The sequence below is a fragment of the Gadus morhua genome, chromosome 6, assembly GCF_902167405.1.
Source record: "Gadus morhua chromosome 6, gadMor3.0, whole genome shotgun sequence".
NCBI lineage: Eukaryota > Metazoa > Chordata > Actinopteri > Gadiformes > Gadidae > Gadus > Gadus morhua.
In genome coordinates this window covers 24,187,148-24,206,414 of record NC_044053.1, presented here as the reverse complement: position 1 = coordinate 24,206,414, position 19,267 = coordinate 24,187,148, and the positions used below count along the sequence as shown (strand labels likewise).

At 42.1% G+C, this 19,267-nt stretch overlaps 1 protein-coding gene, 2 long non-coding RNA genes and 2 other non-coding genes across 8 annotated transcripts; 2 read left to right on the top strand and 3 right to left on the bottom strand.

Annotated features, from left to right (window-relative positions):
• Positions 1-1,411: 1,411 nt before the first annotated feature.
• On the top strand, positions 1,412-3,697 carry LOC115544986 (uncharacterized). The gene is made up of 3 exons (XR_003977047.1): positions 1,412-1,927; positions 2,146-2,205; positions 2,422-3,697. It is a non-coding gene; the product is annotated as an uncharacterized LOC115544986 (long non-coding RNA).
• Positions 3,698-5,264: 1,567 nt separating this feature from the next.
• On the top strand, positions 5,265-7,533 carry LOC115546003 (uncharacterized). Its single transcript, XM_030359566.1, has 2 exons — positions 5,265-5,739; positions 6,363-7,533. Exons 1-2 carry the CDS (start codon positions 5,444-5,446, stop codon positions 7,264-7,266), a joined length of 1,200 nt encoding a protein of 399 aa, XP_030215426.1. The 5' UTR covers positions 5,265-5,443; the 3' UTR covers positions 7,267-7,533.
• On the bottom strand, positions 5,789-9,995 carry LOC115546004 (uncharacterized). 4 transcript variants are annotated; one of them, XR_003977173.1, is made up of 5 exons: positions 9,570-9,995; positions 7,958-8,807; positions 7,722-7,820; positions 6,997-7,262; positions 5,789-6,901 (listed from the first exon to the last, which is right to left on the bottom strand). It is a non-coding gene; the product is annotated as an uncharacterized LOC115546004 (long non-coding RNA). The 4 variants fall into 4 exon arrangements; XR_003977172.1 differs by having other exon boundaries at positions 6,997-7,189; XR_003977171.1 differs by having other exon boundaries at positions 5,789-7,262.
• An 8,051-nt stretch (positions 9,996-18,046) lies between these two features.
• On the bottom strand, positions 18,047-18,119 carry trnar-ccu (transfer RNA arginine (anticodon CCU)). Its single transcript has one exon. It is a non-coding gene; the product is annotated as a tRNA-Arg (tRNA).
• A 1,041-nt stretch (positions 18,120-19,160) lies between these two features.
• trnar-ccu (transfer RNA arginine (anticodon CCU)) lies at positions 19,161-19,232 on the bottom strand. Its single transcript has one exon. It is a non-coding gene; the product is annotated as a tRNA-Arg (tRNA).
• Positions 19,233-19,267: the final 35 nt, after the last annotated feature.

The window sequence follows — 19,267 nt, the reverse complement described above, 5'->3', positions numbered from 1 at the left end:
ACAGTTCTGCATTCAATACGATCCTTCCAGGCAAACTCATCTCCAAACTTCAGGACTTAAACCTCAATGCTTCACTGTGTAACTGGGTATTGGACTTCCTGACCAATCGCACGCAGAGTGTACAACTGGGGAAGCATCACTCTTCAAATCTGACCATCAGCACTGGCGCCCCACAAGGTTGCGTGCTCAGCCCACTTTTATACACCCTCTACACCCATGACTGTGCTCCCTCTTGCCCATCCAACTACATCTTCAAATTTGCAGATGATACAACAGTGCTTGGCCTCATCTCCAACAACGATGAGGCTGCCTACAGGCAAGAAGTGGGAAACCTGGCAGTCTGGTGTTCTGAGCACAACCTCAGTCTCAACATTAGGAAAACCAAAGAGATGATCATTGACTTCCGGAAGTCTTCCCAGCATAATCACCATCTCCCAATCTACATCAACGGTGAAGAGGTTGAGCGTGTCACCTCTCTAAAGTTTCTGGGTCTGACACTGACGGAGGAGTTTTCCTGGGTCAAAAACACAGCTTCCGTTTTGGGGAAGGCCCAGCAACGCCTCTTTTACCTCCGGAAGTTGAGGAAAGAACACCTTCCTCAGAGGCTGCTGTTTAACTTCTACCGCTGCGCTATAGAGAGTGTGCTTACATACTGCCTGAATGTATGGTCCTACAGCTGTACAAAGGCGGAGCAGGCAGCCATCCAGAGGCTGATTAAAACAGCGGGAAGGATCATTGGAGTAGAGCTGCCCGACATCTTGTCCATCTCCTCCTCCCGTTGCCTGCAGCGCTCTAAACGCATCCTCACAGACCCTTCTCATCCTGCCCATCATCTGTTCCTGTTACTCCCGTCAGGGAAAAGGTTCAGATCAAAAAAGGCACGCACCTCCAGGATGGCAAAGAGCTTCTATCCCTGTGCAATAAGGCTCCTCAACAGCTTGACCACCCCACTCCCCACCCCCCTTCATCTCCCCCCGCCCCCGGCCCAGCCCTCCCTGCCCCCCATGGACTGCACTCTAAGACTTGATGCACCTTAATATGTATTGCTTTTATTATTTTTATTATTATTATTATTATTTTATTATTATTATTATTTTATTATTTTATGTATGATATGATATTTATGAACTATTTATTAATTGTTATTTATTATTATTTAGCTGTGTAAGTCTGGTTGCCTCTACTGTCTCGTTGTCTTTGTGGCAATGACAAATAAAGTACTTTGAACTTGAACTTTTGAACTTTAATAAGTATTTAATAAATGTTAACACTTTCCGGTTTAATTCCATGATGTTTGAATGGTTTTTGAACTCAAAACTCTTGTTGCTAGTTTTAATTAAAAGGAAATTCAAATTATTTGGTAAAGGCAAATTAATAAAATTTGGCTACCTTAATTATAAGTTGGCAATTGGCTATAAGCCAACGGTGGCCATCTGGGGATAATGCACGTTGGTCAAACGGTGGCCCTACGGCCGAAATGACGCGGTTACGTCGCTATGCCAACGATGTGCCAACGTTAGGCCAGCGGCCAAAATGTCGTAGGGCCAGCGTTGGCTCACACCGTCAGGCCAACGATATGCGGCGTTGGCTCACAACGTTTTGCCAACGTAGGGCCAACGTATGCTTGCTATCTGGGCCAGCTCCACTGTCTCCTCCCTTTGCGATTTTCCAGCTGAATTTAAGAAACAGGAATATGTAGGCATCAAACTTGCATCTGTGTCAATGATAGTGTAACAGTTTTATAGTGTGGTTTATATATTTATATATAACTATTTACATATTTATAGTGAATTTCCCCAAATGTTTGACCTGTAACATGGTACATTATTTATTTAGTTCCACTTGTCATTTATTGTTGGTTCCGATGGGGCGCTAATTGGGGTCGCACACGCCTAGACTTCCTCTCATTCGGCAGTTTGGAAAGGGGGTAAGTTGGATTTATGAGTCCTACATCATGAATGTTTTGTTTTAGCCGTTGTCTCATTGTTTTCATGACACATACAGTATATATTTGTCATGGTGTATGAATGTTTACTATGGGTTCCGCTGTTCGCGGATCGGCAAATATGCAAATGAGTGTAATAAGATCTGAATTGAATGAAAGGTATTCAAGTAGGAGCTAACGGGCTAATTATGCTGTCGTAGGGATGTCAGCGTTATCTCCAACTGCCCGCGTGTGATATACCCTGTTGTCCTATGTTACAGGTATGTGTGTTAATAATATTTAAAGATCTGTCAGTATTTAATTTATAATTATTCATGTATTTTTATTATTTTCATTTATTATACTTGGTACACACTATACGATCACAGTATTGTCTTCTATTATTTTGTGCTCTCGTTCGGCAGTTTGGAAAGGGGGGATGTCAGCGTTATCTCCAACTGCCTGCGTGTGATATACCCTGTTGTCCTATGTTACAGTTTGGAAGGGGAATAAATGCTGTCAGATCCATTCCACGTCTCCTCTGCATTATCGGCCAACTAGTCACACGACGACCTGTGAACATTAATGTAACAGGCTGATCAAAGTCTGTTACATAAACAAGGATTCAACTGATCAGCCGCTGTTGCCGATCCCCGGGGTTAAGCTGTCTGCATGAAGGTATCGTGATGGAAGACCAGTGAATCCTCATCGTCCGTGCTAATTGTACTGTGTGTCTAGGTCAATTGGAATTTATCTGGTTAAGTTTCAATACTACATTAGGTTTTGTTGTGCTTCTCTTTTCTTTATTTTATTTTATTTAATTGAGAGGGAATATACACACAATTTTGGTTTTCTGTTGACGATATTCAGTTTACAGTATGGCCAGTGGATGTGATTTTTTTGATAATGTGACACCTTATGTCGGGAGAGGGAGGGGCAGGGGCCTATTGGTTTATGCAGGGGAGGAGGTTAAGAAGCTGGCTTTCACAGACATCCCACAGCATTCTGTGGGATCCACTTCTCTCTCACAGACACTACCCCCACATTTCAGTGATAGTGAGGAACATGCACAGGTTAAGACAGGCCATGTAGTCACATCCCCTGTAGGGCCTATATCATCCACGCCCATTGTGTCTGTCAGTGGCAATGACCCTGCAGCTGATCTCCGTGACTTGATCACTGAATTGGGTAATCAAATAGGAGATTCAATAGTCAGTCGGCTGTTTGCCCCCAGTCCACCTGTCTTGCCATCATTTGTCCCAGTCTCTCCTGTGGTTGGTGGCGACAATCCCGGCAGTAGCACACTGGATCTCTCCAGAGTGAACGTGGTCGTCAAGCATGATGTCCGTGAACCTGCTGTTTTCAGAGGGGAAGCTTCTGATAAGTGTACAGTGCAGGAATGGATAGAGTTAATGGAAGTGCTTCAGATCAACCTGAGGAGATCTTGAGTCATTTAATGGGGAAGGCCAAGAAAATCGTGAAGGTGGGGTTAAAGAGTAACTTAACACCTGACAGTGCGGTCCATCCAGAAATGATTTATGAAATTCTCAGGCGATACTTCAGTGAGAGCCCTGCATCATGCTTACCTTTAGCTGATTTTTACGCCACCCAACCCAGTATGGGTGAGGATCCAGTGGATTACTGGGTGCGGTTGAACACAGCAGCAGAGCATCGCAATAGCATCGCCAGGTCATTCCCACAGGCTGATAACACCAAAGCGGAGGGCGCCCCAGCCCCCCGCCCCCTGTACTGAGTAGTCCTGAGTATTACTGAGACAAAAAAGGGTTCAGCCGTAGACAAAGTATAAAGGACGTTTCGCATAATCTGCTGAACCCAAGGTTGCCTATGTCAAAACATGGTAACATTTGCATTCCTGCTGTAACCACTAAGAGAGTAAACAAAGGGAAACTTAGACACACTGCTAACCTCACAAATCTCATACATATTTCCTCCAAACCAAAAACAACCTTAAAGCCTATCAACAACACCATCAGGATGGGTCTACTTAATGTTAGGTCTCTTAATAACAAATCATTTTTAGTTAATGATTTTATTACCACCTCTAAACTGGATTTTATGTTTTTAACTGAAACATGGCTGGAACAAAATAACAGTGCAACCGTTCTGATAGAGACAGCTCCTCCCAACTATAACTTTTTTGATGCATGTAGATCTGGAAAAAGAGGTGGAGGGGTTGCTGTTATATTTAAAAATGATTTTCAGGGGAAACAGATGTTATTTGGTGATTTTCCATCATTCGAATACCTTTGTGCTGTATTGAAATGCTCCCCCAGAGTTCTCCTATTAATTATTTACAGGCCACCCACATACTCTGCACATTTTTTCGATGAATTCACAGAATTATTGTCTAGCATCTCCACAGACTTTGACTGTCTAGTTATAACTGGTGACTTCAATTTTCATACTGATGATTTGAATGACAAGTGTGCGAAAAAACGTTTTACCATTTTGGACATATTTGAACTGTCCCAACATGTGAAAGAGACTACTCATTGTAAGGGCCACACTCTAGACCTGGTTATCACAAAGGGCCTCAATGTTTCTGATCTCTCTGTGACTGATCCTTCCTTGTCTGACCACTTTTGTGTTTTCTTTAATATATCTTTTATTCCCAACATACAGACAAAATCAAATACTGTCAAAAAACGGTATATCAATGAAGAATCGTATGTACTTTTTAGAAAGGCCATCTCCTTACTACCACCTCTCAACCCATGTTCTGCTGATGATCTTGTAGAAAACTTTAATTTGAAAATTTTGAAAGTCATGGATGTCATTGCACCTTACAAGGTTAAAACGATTTCTGGAAAGCAAAAGGCACCCTGGAGAAAAGCTGCTTCTGTAACAGAACAGAAAAAAGAATGCAGGAAGGTTGAACGCATCTGGCGTAAAACAAAACTTCATATTCACCATGATATCTACAAAGAGAGCCTCCGTGCCTACAATTCAGACTTAAAAAGTGCTAGAGAAACATTTTTCTCCAATATCATTAAATCCAATAATAATAATGCAAAAACCCTATTTGCAACTGTTGACAGACTGACCAACCCCCCAACACAAATTCCACCTGATCTCCATTCCACGCAGAAATGCAATGAGTTTGCAGCTTTTTATACTGATAAAATTGAAGGCATCAGACGCGCCATCAATATCTCCACTTCAAACAAAAATGTTGGACTACCACCCTGTTCAGGCAAAAGTAACGTGGCAGGGATGGCATGCTTTAATGTTATTGACTCTAAAACTCTTGTGGAAGCTGTTACACAACTAAAGCCATCCACCTGTTGCCTTGATTCTTTACCTACCAACCTCTTTAAGGGGGTGTTCACACAGGCAGTTTTTTTATATTAAAAAACACCTGACCCGGGCGGTTTTTTACCAACTAAAAAACTGACAGGGTGGTTTTGTCAAGTTCATTCTCGAGCAGAATGTTCTAGAGCCAACGTTGCAAATCAGTTACCGCATCAAAGTGGTTTGACTACGCTAGTGTCAGTTACAATGTCGAGGATGAGAAAATTAGCCCTTGTTTTGGCGTTAAATGACAACGACGAGGATAACGATGAACCTTCCCGTTTGTGGGTGCATGACATAAACCGGGGACGGCAGCGGTACGGGGCGTTTCATAGTTTGATTCAGGAGCTACGGTTTGATAATGCACGGTTCAGTGCATATTTCAGACTCGACAAGAGTCAATTTGAAACCTTGTTGCGCATCGTTGCGCCTTCAATAATAAGGCAAGACACCCACATGAGGCAAGCCATCAGTCCAGAGGAACGACTCAGCATTTGTTTAAGGTAAATACGCAAATATATTTATATAAAGGATTATGAAATCAGACGCATGTCTCGTAGCTTATTTTATTACTAGTAACAAGCAGGTAGTAGGTTACCTAGCAACAGGTCTAATGTAAGCTATGTTGTCTTGCCTCCCATACTCTTTGGTGTTGCAGAGCTTGTTCTCACCTTTTCAGCATACGTAGGCAAGGCAAGGCAACTTTATTTATATAGCACTTTTCATACACAAGGCAGACTCAAGTGCTTCACATATAAACATTGTCATAGAAGAAGAAATGGGTAAAATAGAAAGTTAAAAAGGCATTTTAGTATTAAATAGAATATAAAGGCAAATTTAAAAAAGCTTTTTAGAAAGTGCAATGTATTTAAGATTTAGCAGAAAGCTAAAGCAAACATAAAAGTCTTCAGTCTTGTTTTAAAGGTGCTCAGAGTAGGCCTATTTTATATGTATAGCGTCCTTCGCTGGACAGGATGTAGACTGCTAGCATTACGTACCTGACTGTCAGGCCTGCAAATGAAATAGAAACTGCTATCTAACTGCTAACGGCTACAATCAAGATCAACAGGTGTATGCATGCTTGCTCAATTGTTTCAGACTAAACTAAATATCACTCTTTGGGCAGGTATCTGGCAACTGGCGATTCATTCCGGTCCATCGCTTTCGCCTTCAGGATGGGTGCCAGCACTGTGGCAGGCATAGTTCATCAGGTCTGCACAGCTATTTGGGATTGCCTCCTGCCAGATTACATGCCTATTCCAGACAAAGCAGCGTGGAGAAAGATAGCCACTGGATTCCAACAGCTGGATTTCCCCAACTGCATAGGGGCAATGGATGGGAAACACGTAGTCATTGAGGCTCCTCCCTCCAGTGGCACTCTTTATTACAATTACAAAGGCACTTTTTCCATCGTCCTTCTGGCTGTAGTCGACGCCAGGTACTGTTTCAGGCTTGTTGACATCGGGGCCTATGGAAGAAACAGTGATGGGGGAACCCTCTCCTCCTCCGCTTTTGGTACTGCCCTACGGCAGAACACATTGGGTATCCCGGATGACTCCATCCTCCCAGGGGCAGAACATCTTGGCCCGATGCCTCATGTGTTTCTGGCAGACGAAGCCTTCCCCTTGCGCCGTAACATCATGCGCCCATACCCTGGCTACAACACTGGAGAAAAAAAAGTGTTTAACACCCGTCTCTCTCACGTGCGCAGAATGGTCGAGTGTGCGTTTGGCATACTGGCATCCCAATGGAGAGTGTACCGTCGGGTGCTGTGTGTCTCTCCAGAAGTGGCAGAGAATGTGGTAAAGGCCACCTGCATGCTCCATAACTTTCTCAGGTGGGATGCCAGCACTACAATACCGGCTAGGTCATCTACTGGAACATCCACAGCTGCGCCATCACAAGGTCTCCAGAACGCACCTCGCCTTGGCACCAACAATGCTGGCAGAGATGCTGTGGCAGTGAGGGAGAAGTTTGCTCAGTACTTCATGTCTGAAGCTGGACGAGTTCCCTGGCAGGATAACATCTAGGCACAAACATATATATATATATATGTTTATTTATGTTTACATTTATTTATTTATATATATTTATTTATTTATATTAATCCTCTATACAGTTCTCTACATTTATCTTTTTATTTTACTTGAATCCTGTTTTACTTCTATTATTATCTCTACTTTCTATATTAGCTAAGAGTTTATTGTTTACTGTTTTTGTTTACTTTTTATAGTTAGTTAAGAGTTTATTGTTTATCTTATATTATTATTGTTTACTGTTTACTTTTTGTTTTACTTTTTAAAGTTATCTAGAGTGTATTGTTTATCTCATATTGTATATAATTTAATATTGTGTTGTGTTTCTTCTGTAAACTACTGGACAATCAATTTCCTTGAGGGAGTCATCACAAAAGGATCAATAAAGCCTAATCTAATCTAATCTAATCTAATCTAATCTAATCTAATTTCATCACAAACCAACATACCTCGCTCCGCTTGCCAAGGGTGCAAGACGAGGGTAAATTGAGAGGGAAAAGTTGCATTCACCGGACATTCATGGGTCAGCCGTTAGCTTGCTTCATACGCTATTCACAGACATAAAACGGCATAGAAATGCGACCGGTGTAAGACAAATGAACTATAAAACTTACACACAAAATGTTTCAATATGAACCCAACATTTATATAACCAAAATACAGGCTTTAAGACATATTAACTTACGTCTTCGACGCGACTACGCGCGAAACACGCATCGCCGTGAATGCTGCTGTGCGCCTCTAAAAGGGTACCGGGTGAGACGTAAACAAAAGGTTCCGGGGCGCAATACAGGTGGATACATAATAGGTCCGTTACATAGGCCTTAAAAGAACCAACCAAACCAACAGCTCTTTTAAGAGCTACCCAAAGCTTCTGCTTAAAAGCTATTCCATTTCATCACCAGCAAACACCAGATGATGTGGTGAAGTTGAAGTTTTCTCTGAATCTTGGAAGCAGTACCACACCCATGAACGATAAAGCTGACATAAGTTTACATTTATTTTTTATACCTAATAGAAATTGTGTGGCTCCTATGTATATCAAAGTGGGTATTGTAGTGCTAAAACAAGATAAAATGTTAAATCTCCTTCAGAATATCTAATGTAAAGAAAGAGGTACAAAGCAGATGTTTGTGTTTAAATGTAATAATTTAATTTAATAATTTCATTTATTCTCCAAACTCGATGTCATAAAACAGGGACTGCATTCTACACTTTAGCAATGCCTGTTTGCGAGGCTCCAACCTTGCCAGTGTGGGTGCAAAGCTCAATAGGAAACGCTCATGCTCATTCTCCTCTTTCGCAAGGGCACTGAGGACCTGTTGCTGGTAGGGGGTTATGGTCGCAGTGGCCTGCCTCTTCCTCCCTCTTTGTACTCTCATGGGCCCGAATTCCTGCTGCTGTTCTTGTTGAGGTGGTTGTGGGGGTGGAGATGGAGAGGGTGGGGGCCTAGATGAATGGGGTGGGGGCCTTGATGAACTGCCATTTAAAGAACCAGACCCAGGTTGACTACTGATTGTGTCATCCAATGTAGTCTGTCAGGTAAAGGAAACACGGGACAAAACACAACATTACACAAAGCATAATTTTTTTTTCCTTCGCAATCTACAGGATTAAACACAGGACATAGTCATACAGCTGATAAGCTTCACTCGTTTGATTTAGCCTACAATTATGAATTGGCCTGTTCATCATGGCACATTAGCCCAATCTCATCTAGTCTTACCTCATTGTTTTCACACATTGCATTCAAAATGCTCTCTGCTGTCTGGCTTGGCTGGTCGAAGTTACTAATTGTGAGCCTTTCCTGGACATAAGGCTCCAGGAAAGATAGAATTTTTACATATTTCCAACTGTGTTTATGTCCTCCCTCCGATCCACTCCTCCTCTCCTTCATTTCCTTTCTTTCTTTGCCGTACTTGCCTCTAAGGTATTTCCATTTGTCACGGCAATCCTCCCCTACAGTGAATAAAAGTAAACAACAGGCTAGGATTAAGCCCTACCAAGAATTTCTCTAGCAGCTACTAACGCTTTCGCGTTGTCCGTATCACCAGCCCTCAGCTCAGCTGTGCCCTCAGCTGTACGAAAGCAGCGTCCCTAGCAACCGGACATCTTTGACATCGAGCCGATAAAATCTTCCTAATAACTATAAAACTAAAGATCAGACACAATCACTGACTAAAGATTATGCAAGTAAAAAGTATATTTCTCGCTAGAAATGTTATTAGAAACACGTTTAACGGTGATAACTGGATAGTTTGTTAGGTGAGCAGATAAACATTAAAATTAATACTTACACTTATGTCCCAAAATCCCACCGATCGTCCTCCAGATACTCTCCTTGTGATAAATGTTGTGGTATAATTTGTTGGTCATGTCATACAACTCAACATGTTCACTGACAAGAACAACAAGTTGCTCCGTCGGGAAAGACGTCTTGGTTTGGGTCGCCATTCTTGAATTTCCAACGTTTTTCCTAGTGACGTAGGTTCTCGTTCATTGGTCAGCTGTCAAAAAACTACCTGACGTCGGGTGCTTTTTCTTGGCGAGTTGAATTTATCCCAACTTGAAAACCACCCAGAGCAGTGAAAAAAACCCGCTGGCAGCGGTGTTTTTAAAAGCACCCAGGATGTTTTTACAAAAACACCCTGTATCATAGGAATATAATGTAAAACATCCACCCGCACCTGAAAAAAAAACTGCCTGTGTGAACACCCCCTAAGAATGTTTTTGACTGCCTAGCAATAGACATATTGCAGATAGTTAACAACTCTCTCCAGTCGGGCAACTTCCCAAAAGCCCTGAAAACGGCAGTTATTAAACCCCTTTTAAAAAAACGGAGCCTAGATACCTCTATTATTAACAACTACAGACCAATATCAAATCTGCCCTTCATAAGTAAAATCATTGAGAAAATTGTCCTCCAGCAACTTAATCACTTCCTGGCATCAACTGGTTGTTATGACACCTTCCAATCAGGATTTCGACTCCTGCACAGCACTGAGACCGATTCATTAAAGTTGTAAACGACATCCGTCTTAACACAGACTCTGGCAAAACCTCAATACTAATGCTACTAGACCTCAGTGCTGCATTCGACACTGTAGACCATACAATACTTTTGGACAGGTTAGAAAACTGGGTGGGGCTTTCAGGCACAGTCTTAAATTGGTTCAGATCCTACCTACAAAATAGGAACTAGAACTGCAAGCAGTTATGCAGGGGTCCAAGAAATGTGCAATTCGCCGGCACAACGCGAAGCATGTGTTCAAAACAAATGGGCACGGCGTGTGCCAAAAGATGCAGCTGACTCAAGTGAATGTGTGGATATAAAGGTTTTGACTGTGGGAGGTTCGGTGTGGGAGTTATAGCCGTTTTCAGTACATTCCATTGGCCAAATAGGAGATAGACAATGTCGTTGTTTTTTGGCGCCGCCCTGTTGGCGAAATTTTCCAAAGACAATTTTCCTTTGCCAAATAACTCCCGCCCACATTAATAATTCTTGGCCACATTTTTTTATATAGACTGGGGTTTGCCCCTTGATGGTGTCCCTTGAGTTTGAAGAACATTCCTTTGGGCAATCAGAAGATATACAATTTCCTCGTTTATTGCGCCCCCTTTGGGCGTAATTTTCCGATTTTTTTATTGAACGCCGTTAAGGTTAGCACCAACATGTGTGTAAAATTTGGACTCGATCAGATGTCTAATTTCTTTTTTTCTGGATTTTTGATATTCCACGTCTAATTTAGCTAATAAACCAATATTCAAAACGCTACCGTTTCGTCGTCAAAGGTCGCATCAAAAAAGTGTTTAATGCATTCTTTGCGTGTGCGTCTGACGATGTCGTGTGCAAAGTTTGGTGTCGATTGGTCAAGAAATGTGGGAGAAGTAGAGAAAATACAGTTTTGCGGTTTTCGCGATTTTGCGAAAAAAAATTCTCGACGCAAATGGGCGTGGCCTATGCCAAAAGATGCAGCAGACTCCAGTGAATCTGTGTGTACAAGGTTTTGAATGTGGGAGGTTCGGTGTGGGAGTTATAGCCCCAAACGCGTATTCCTTGGTATAGCGCCACCTAGTGACCGGCGGGTCTGGATTTGGTCGTCTGCATTGTCCGAAGAGATCTGGATCTAGTCATGCAATTGGCGTGTCGGCACCATTTACGGTTTGGGCTGTGGTACCACTTCTAGTGAGGTAAGTATAGCAAGCAGTTATGCAGGGGTCCAAGAAGTGTGCATTTCGCCGGCACAACGCGACAAGAAATGTGCGTTTCGCCGGCACAACGCGAAGCAAGTATTCAAAACGCTACCGTGAACAACATGTGGATATAAAGGTTTTGACTGTGGGAGCTTCGGTGTGGGAGTTATAGCCTAAAACGCGTTTTCAGAACATTGGCCAAATAGGAGATAGACAATGTCGTCGTTTTTTGGCGCCGCCCTGTGGCGAAATTTTCCAAAGACAATTTTCCTTTGCCAAATAACTCCCGCCCACATTAATAATTCTTGGCCATATTTTTTATATCGACTCGGGTTTGCCCCTTGATGGTTCCCTTATAGTTTGAAGAACATTCCTCGGGCCAATTAGAAGATATACAATTTCCTCGTTTATTGCGCCCCCTTAGGGCGTAATTTTCCGATATTTTTATTGAACGCCAATAAGGGTAGCACCGACATGTGTCTAAAACTTGGACTTGATCCGATGTCTAATTTTGGTATTTTTGCGTTTCGACGTAAAACATAGCTAATAAACAAATATTCAAAACGCTACCGTTTCGTCGTCGAAGGTCGGATCAAAAAGCATGATTCCTGTTCGTGTGCGTCTGAAGATGCCGTGTGCAAAGTTTGGTGTTGATTGGTCAAGAAATGTGGGAGAAGTAGCAAAAATGCAGTTTAGCGGTTTTCGCGATTTTGCGAAAAAAAATTCTAGACGCAAATGGGCGTGGCCTATGCCAAAAGATGCAGCAGACTCCAGTGAATTAGTGGGTACAAGTTTTTGACTGTGGGAGGTTCGGTGTGGGAGTTATAGCAAAAAAATTATAGACGCAAATGGGCGTGGCCTATGCCAAAAGATGCAGCAGACTCCAGTGAATTAGTGGGTACAAGTTTTTGACTGTGGGAGGTTCGGTGTGGGAGTTATAGCCCCAAACGCATCTTTCCTTGGTATAGCGCCACCTAGTGGCCGGCGTGTCTGAATTTGGTTATCGGAGTAGCGGTGCCGGACCTGGTTCTAGTCATGTGATTGGCACGTGTGCACCATTTACGGTTTGGGCTGTGGACCCACTTTCAAGGCGGGAAGAATAAAAAGAAAAATCCTTACAAAAACAATAGGGATCCAACCTGTTGGCTTGGACCCCCAACCTGTTGGCTTGGACCCCTAATAATAATAAAAATCCTTACAAAAACAATAGGGATCCAACCTGTTGGCTTGGACCCCTAACTACTTTGTTTCCATCGGCGACTTTGTATCAGAATCAACCAACGTGATGTGTGGAGTCCCACAAGGTTCGATCTTAGGACCCTCTTTATTCAACATCTACATGCTCCCACTAGGGCAAATCATGCATAATAACAATATTGACCATCATTGCTATGCTGATGACACGCAAATCTATGTATCGCTATCATCAAATGACTATCGGCCCATAGATCTGCTGTGCCAGTGCATTGAGCAAGTGAAAGACTGGATGTGCCGAAATTTCCTTCAGCTAAATGAGGATAAAACAGAGATAATTGTATTTGGTGCTAAAACGGAAAGGCTTAAAGTAACCCAACACCTTCACTCTCTGTCCCTGAAAACCTCAATCAAAGCCAGAAACCTAGGGGTTATCATGGATTCTGATTTACATTTCGAAAGTCACATCAAATCAGTTACAAAATCTGCATATTATCACCTTAAAAATGTAGCAAGAGTTAGAGGGCTCATGTCCACCGAAGACTAGTCTGGCTGAACGGAAGTGGACAGCGTCTATTGCTTAGCGGCCGATTTGGCCGCGACTCCTCCCCTTCCGGTTGCTGGCGTTACCAAGTTTTCGAAATTGTTTGTGGAACTAGACATCAAATCTTGTTTAATTTTAATATAATGTAATTACTGATTACTGACTATCTGATTTCATTACAATGGTAGGACCACAACATAGCCTATTTTGACATTACCTTGGAAAAGCCCAGACTCTCCCCGGGGATTCTCCCCGGGGACGATGCGTTTGCGGTCACGACTATCGGCGGTTGGTGTGGATTTGGCGCATCGTTTCACTCTGACGGCGGCATGAGCGTTTGACATGGATTAACCAATGAACCGATCCGTTCCACTTCACAATAGCTCCTACGGTATTTCTTTAGTAGTGTTCTACAAGAACCACATATAAATGTTAAAACGTCGTTCGTTTTTATAGGTCCCGTGAGCTCAAGGGCCAAAGTGTATGGTGGCTTGAAATCATCGTGACAAAGAATCAAACGATGTTTGTTCTTTTTATCTATAAAATTATCTCCACATAGGCGACATACATCGTCAATGTTTTTTTGTGGCGTTTGGGATTGAGCCATTTCTGACAGCCTCTGAACGTCAAGAAGTTCCGTCAAAATAATTTCCCCCCCGGCACTATTTTGCATGGACACCGCTGCTGCTTCCCGGGCTTAGCCCCGCCCTAGACGATTGTGATTGGTTTAAAGAAATAAAACAGGCCCGCCCAGTTTCCCAACGGATAGACGGCTCGAGGTAGCGTGGCTCCAGACCATTCTACTTGCTGTAGTTTGGTCTGGCTTTGCGAGACTAACCGAAGACTTACAAAAACTTGTACATGCCTTTATCACTAGTAAGCTTGATTACTGCAATGGTCTCCTTACAGGTCTCCCAAAACAAACTCTAAGGAAGCTTCAGCTTGTTCAGAATGCTGCTGCTAGAGTTTTAACAAAGACCAAAAAATTTGAACATATTACACCAATTCTTAAATCGTTACATTGGCTTCCTGTAGGTCAGAGAATTGATTTTAAAATCATGTTGCTAACCTATAAATCCCTACATGGTTTAGGCCCAAAATATTTAACTGATATGCTTCCACTACATAAGCCTTCTAGAACACTAAGATCTTCTGAGACCAATCTGTTAATTATCCCCAGAGTAAACACGAAACATGGGAAAGCAGGATTTAGTTACTATGCAACAAATAGCTGGAATAAACTCCCTGAGGATTTAAGACTTGCCCCAACTCTGAGCACCTTCAAAACAAGATTGAAGACCTTTATGTTTGCTTTAGCTTCTGCTAAATCTTAAATACTTTACCTTTATTTTACTAAAATGCCTTTTTAACTTTCCCTTTATTTTCTATTTTTACCAGAAAAATACATGACATTTGCTGAGTAATGAAGTTGTGTCATTCCATATGAAACTCTTTTGAATTTGTTTGTTGTTTGTTGTTTGCCTTTGGTTCTGGGCTAGAGTCCTAGAATAATTACTGAATATTTGTTTGTTGTTTGTTGTTTGCCTTTGGTTCTGGGCTAGAGTCCTAGAATATTGTAATAGATTGTCCTTTAGGTCGGGTTGTAGTCCCGACTTGGGTTCCAGAGAGTCTGTTGATCTGATCTTAAATAACTTTCAATTTAATTTGCTCACTTTCTTGAATACATTGCACTTTCAATTTTACTTACTAAAAAGCCTTTTTAACTTTCTATTTTACTCATTTCTTTGCATATGTTTTCTTTTACTTATCTATTATTTTATTGTATAACAATGTTTATATGTAAAGCACTTTGAGTCTGCCTTGTGTATGAAAAGTGCTATATAAATAAAGTTGCCTTGCCTTGCCTTGCCTTATCCACTGGGACACACGTGTGTTTACAGCATGAGACTAGAACAAAGAAATGAACGACCAACCAAGCACTAGCAAGGTCTGAAATACATGAGAATAAGGTATAGATATACTCGTTCTTTATTTTTCAATCCACCCCAGTCTCGCTACCAATCCCACGCTCAATCATCTTCGTAACGGATATTTGTTTTAAAATTATTGCTATGTATCACTAATATTGTGAGTAGAACACTTCATGCTATCTATTGAGGCTAGACTAAATATGTAATTGCAATTCTATACATTGATTGATACAATACTAGATATTCCGACTAGCAGAGGATGGTTTCGATCCATCGAGCTCTGGGTTATGGGCCCAGCACGCTTCCGCTGCGCCACTCTGCTTAACAGTTATAATATATAGATGCAACATCTAAACCCTGGCTCTTTGCGCATTGTTTTTTTTTTGCTGTAAACATCTTCAAATTGCCATCACGGCTTCTGATGTGGGCAATACGTGTCGGGTAGTCCACACGTACTGCAGCAAGGGATTCTTGATTCTGATTGTAAATGCTATTCATTTTAAGACTGACACATTGAAAAGATATGAATATAGCAGAGCATGGGTTCGATCCATCAACCTCTGGGTTATGGGCCCAGCACGCTTCCGCTGCGCCACTCTACTTCAAATCCCCCCAGACGGGACTCGTACCCACAATCCCTGGCTTAAGAGGCCAATGCCTTGTCCATTAGGCCAATGGGGCGCACGTGAAATTACAAAATGAGACTAGAACAAAGAAATGAACGACCAACCAAGCACTAGCAAGGTCTGAAATACATGAGAATAAGGTATAGGTATACTCGTTCTTTATTTTTCAATCCACCCCAGTCTCGCTACCAATCCCACGCTCAATCATCATCGTAACGGATATTTGTTTTAAAATGATCGCTATGTATCACTAATATTGTGAGTCGAACACTTCATGCTATCTATTGAGGCTAGACTAAATATGTAATTGCAATTAATTTCATTGATTGATGCAATTTTAGGGATTCCTACTAGCAGAGAATGGTTTTGATCCATCGACCTCTGGGTTATGGGCCCAGCACGCTTCCGCTGCGTCACTCTGCTTAAATACACCCCAGACAGGACTCGAACCCACAATCCCTGGCTTAGGAGGCCAGTGCCTTATCCATTAAGCCATTTGTTATTTTTTATGGTAAACACCTTTAAATTGCCATCACGGCATCTGATGTGGGCAATACGTGTTGGGTAGTCCACACGTACTGCAGCACAGGATTCTTGAATCTGATTTTAAATACTATTAATTTTAAGACTGACTCATTGAAATGAACTGAAGATAGCAGAGGATGGTTTCAATCCATCGACCTCTGGGTTATGGGCCCAACACGCTTCCGCTGCGCCACTCTGCTTAAAAATTACAAAATATAGATGCAACATCTAAACCCTAGCTCAATGCACATTGTTATTTTTATGGTCAACAGCTCTAAATTGCCATCACGGCATCTAATGTGGGCAATACGAGTTGGGTAGTCCACACGTACTGCAGCACAGGATTCTTGAATCTGATTTTAAATACTATTCATTTTAAGACTGAATCAATGAAATGAACTGAATATAGCAGAGGATGGTTTTGATCCATTGACCACTGGATTATGGGCCCAGCACGCTTCCGCTGCACCACTCTGCCTTACAGTTACAAATTATAGATGCATCATCTAAACCCTAGCTCAATGCACATTGTTATTTATTACGGTAAACAGCTTTAAATTGCCATCACGGCATCTGATGTGGGCAATACGTGTTGGGTAGTCCACACGTACTGCAGCACAGGATTCTTGAATCTGATTTTAAATGCTATTCATTTTAATACTGAATCATCGAAATGAACTGAATATAGCAGAGGATGGTTTCGATCCATCGACCTCTGGGGTATGGGCCCAGCATGCTTCCGCTGCGCCACTCTGCTTTATTTTTTAACAATATAGAGTCAACATCTATACCCTGGCTCTTTGCGCATTGTTATTTATTATGGTAAACAGCTTTAAATTGCCATCACGGCATATGATGTGGGCAATACGTGTTGGGTAGTCCACACGTACTGCAGCACAGGATTCTTCAATCTGATTTTAAATGCTATTCATTTTAAGACTGAATCATCGAAATGAACTGAATATAGCAGAGAATGGTTTCGATCCATCGACCTCTGGGGTATGGGCCTAGCATGCTTCCGCTGCGCCACTCTACTACAAATCCCCCCAGACTGGACTCGTACCCACAATCCCTGGCTTTGGAGGCCAATGCCTTGTCCATTAGGCCAATGGGGCGCACGTGAAATTACAAAATGAGACTAGAACAAAGAAATGAACGACCAACCAAGCACTAGCAAGGTCTGAAATACATGAGAATAAGGTATAGGTATAATCGTTCTTTATTTTTCAATCCACCCCAGTCTCGCTACCAATCCCACGCTCAATCATCATCGTAACGGATATTTGTTTTAAAATGATTGCTATGTATCACTAATATTGTGAGTCGAACACTTCATGCTATCTATTGAGGCTAGACTAAATATGTAATTGCTATTCATTTCATTGATTGATGCAAATTTAGGGATTCCTACTAGCAGAGCATGGTTCTGATCCAACGACCTCTGGGTTATGGGCCCAGCACGCTTCCGCTGCGCCACTCTGCTTCATTGTTATTATATATAGAGTCAACATCTAAACCCTGGCTCTTTGCGCATTGTTATTTTTTATGGTAAACAGCTTTAAATTGCCATCACGGCGTCTGATGTGGGCAATACGTGTCGGGTAGTCCACAAGTACTGCAGCAAGGGATTCTTGAGTCTGATTGTAAATGCTATTCATTTTAAGAATGAAAAGATCTGAATATAGCAGAGAATGGTTTTGATCCATCGACCTCTGGGTTATGGGCACAGCACGCTTTCGCTGCCCCAATCTGCTTCAAATCACCCCAGACGGGATTTGAACCCACAATCCCTGGCTTAGGAGGCCAGTGCCTTATCCATTAGGCCACTGGGGCACGCGTGAGTTTACAAAATGAGACTAGAACTAAGAAATGAACGACCAACCAAGCACTAGCAAGGTCTGAAATACATGAGAATAAGGTATAGGTATACTCGTTCTTTATTTTTCAATCCACCCCAGTCTCGCTACCAATCCCACGCTCAATCATCATCGTAACGGATATTTGTTTTAAAATGATTCCTATGTATCACTAATATTGTGAGTAGAACACTTCATGCTATCTATTGAGGCTAGACTAAATATGTAATTGCAATTCATTTCATTGATTGATGCAAATTTAGGGATTCCTACTAGCAGAGCATGGTTCTGATCCATCGACCTCTGGGTTATGGGCACAGCACGCTTCCGCTGCGCCACTCTGCTTCATTTTTATTATATATAGAGTCAACATCCAAACCCTGGCTCTTTGCGCATTGTTATTTTTTATGGTATACAGCTTTAAATTGCCATCACGGCGTCTGATGTGGGCAACACGTGTCGGGTAGTCCACAAGTACTACCATCGACCTCTGGGTTATGGGCCCAGCACGCTTCCGCTGCGCAACTCTGCTTAAAAGTTACAAAATATGGATGCATCATCTAAACCCTAGCTCAATGCACATTGTTATTTTTTATGGTAAACAGCTTTAAATTGCCATCACGGCATCTGATGTGGGCAATACGTGTTGGGTAGTCGACACGTACTGCAGCACATGATTCTTGAATCTGATTTTAAATACTATTCATTTTAAGACTGAATCAATGAAATGAACTGAAAATAGCAGAGGATGGTTTCGATCCATTGACCTCTGGGTTATGGGCCCAGCACGCTTCCGCTGCGCCACTCTGCCCTACAGTTACAAATTAGAGATGCATCATCTAAACCCTAGCTCAATGCACATTGTTATTTATTACGGTAAACAGCTTTAAATTGCCATCACGGCATCTGATGTGGGCAATACGTGTTGGGTAGTCCACACGTACTGCAGCACAGGATTCTTGAATCTGATTTTAAATGCTATTCATTTTAAGACTGAATCATCGAAATGAACTGAATATAGCAGAGGATGGTTTCGATCCATCGACCTCTGGGGTAGGGGCCCAGCATGCTTCCACTGCGCCACTCTGCTTAATTTTTTAAAAATATAGAGTCAACATCTATACC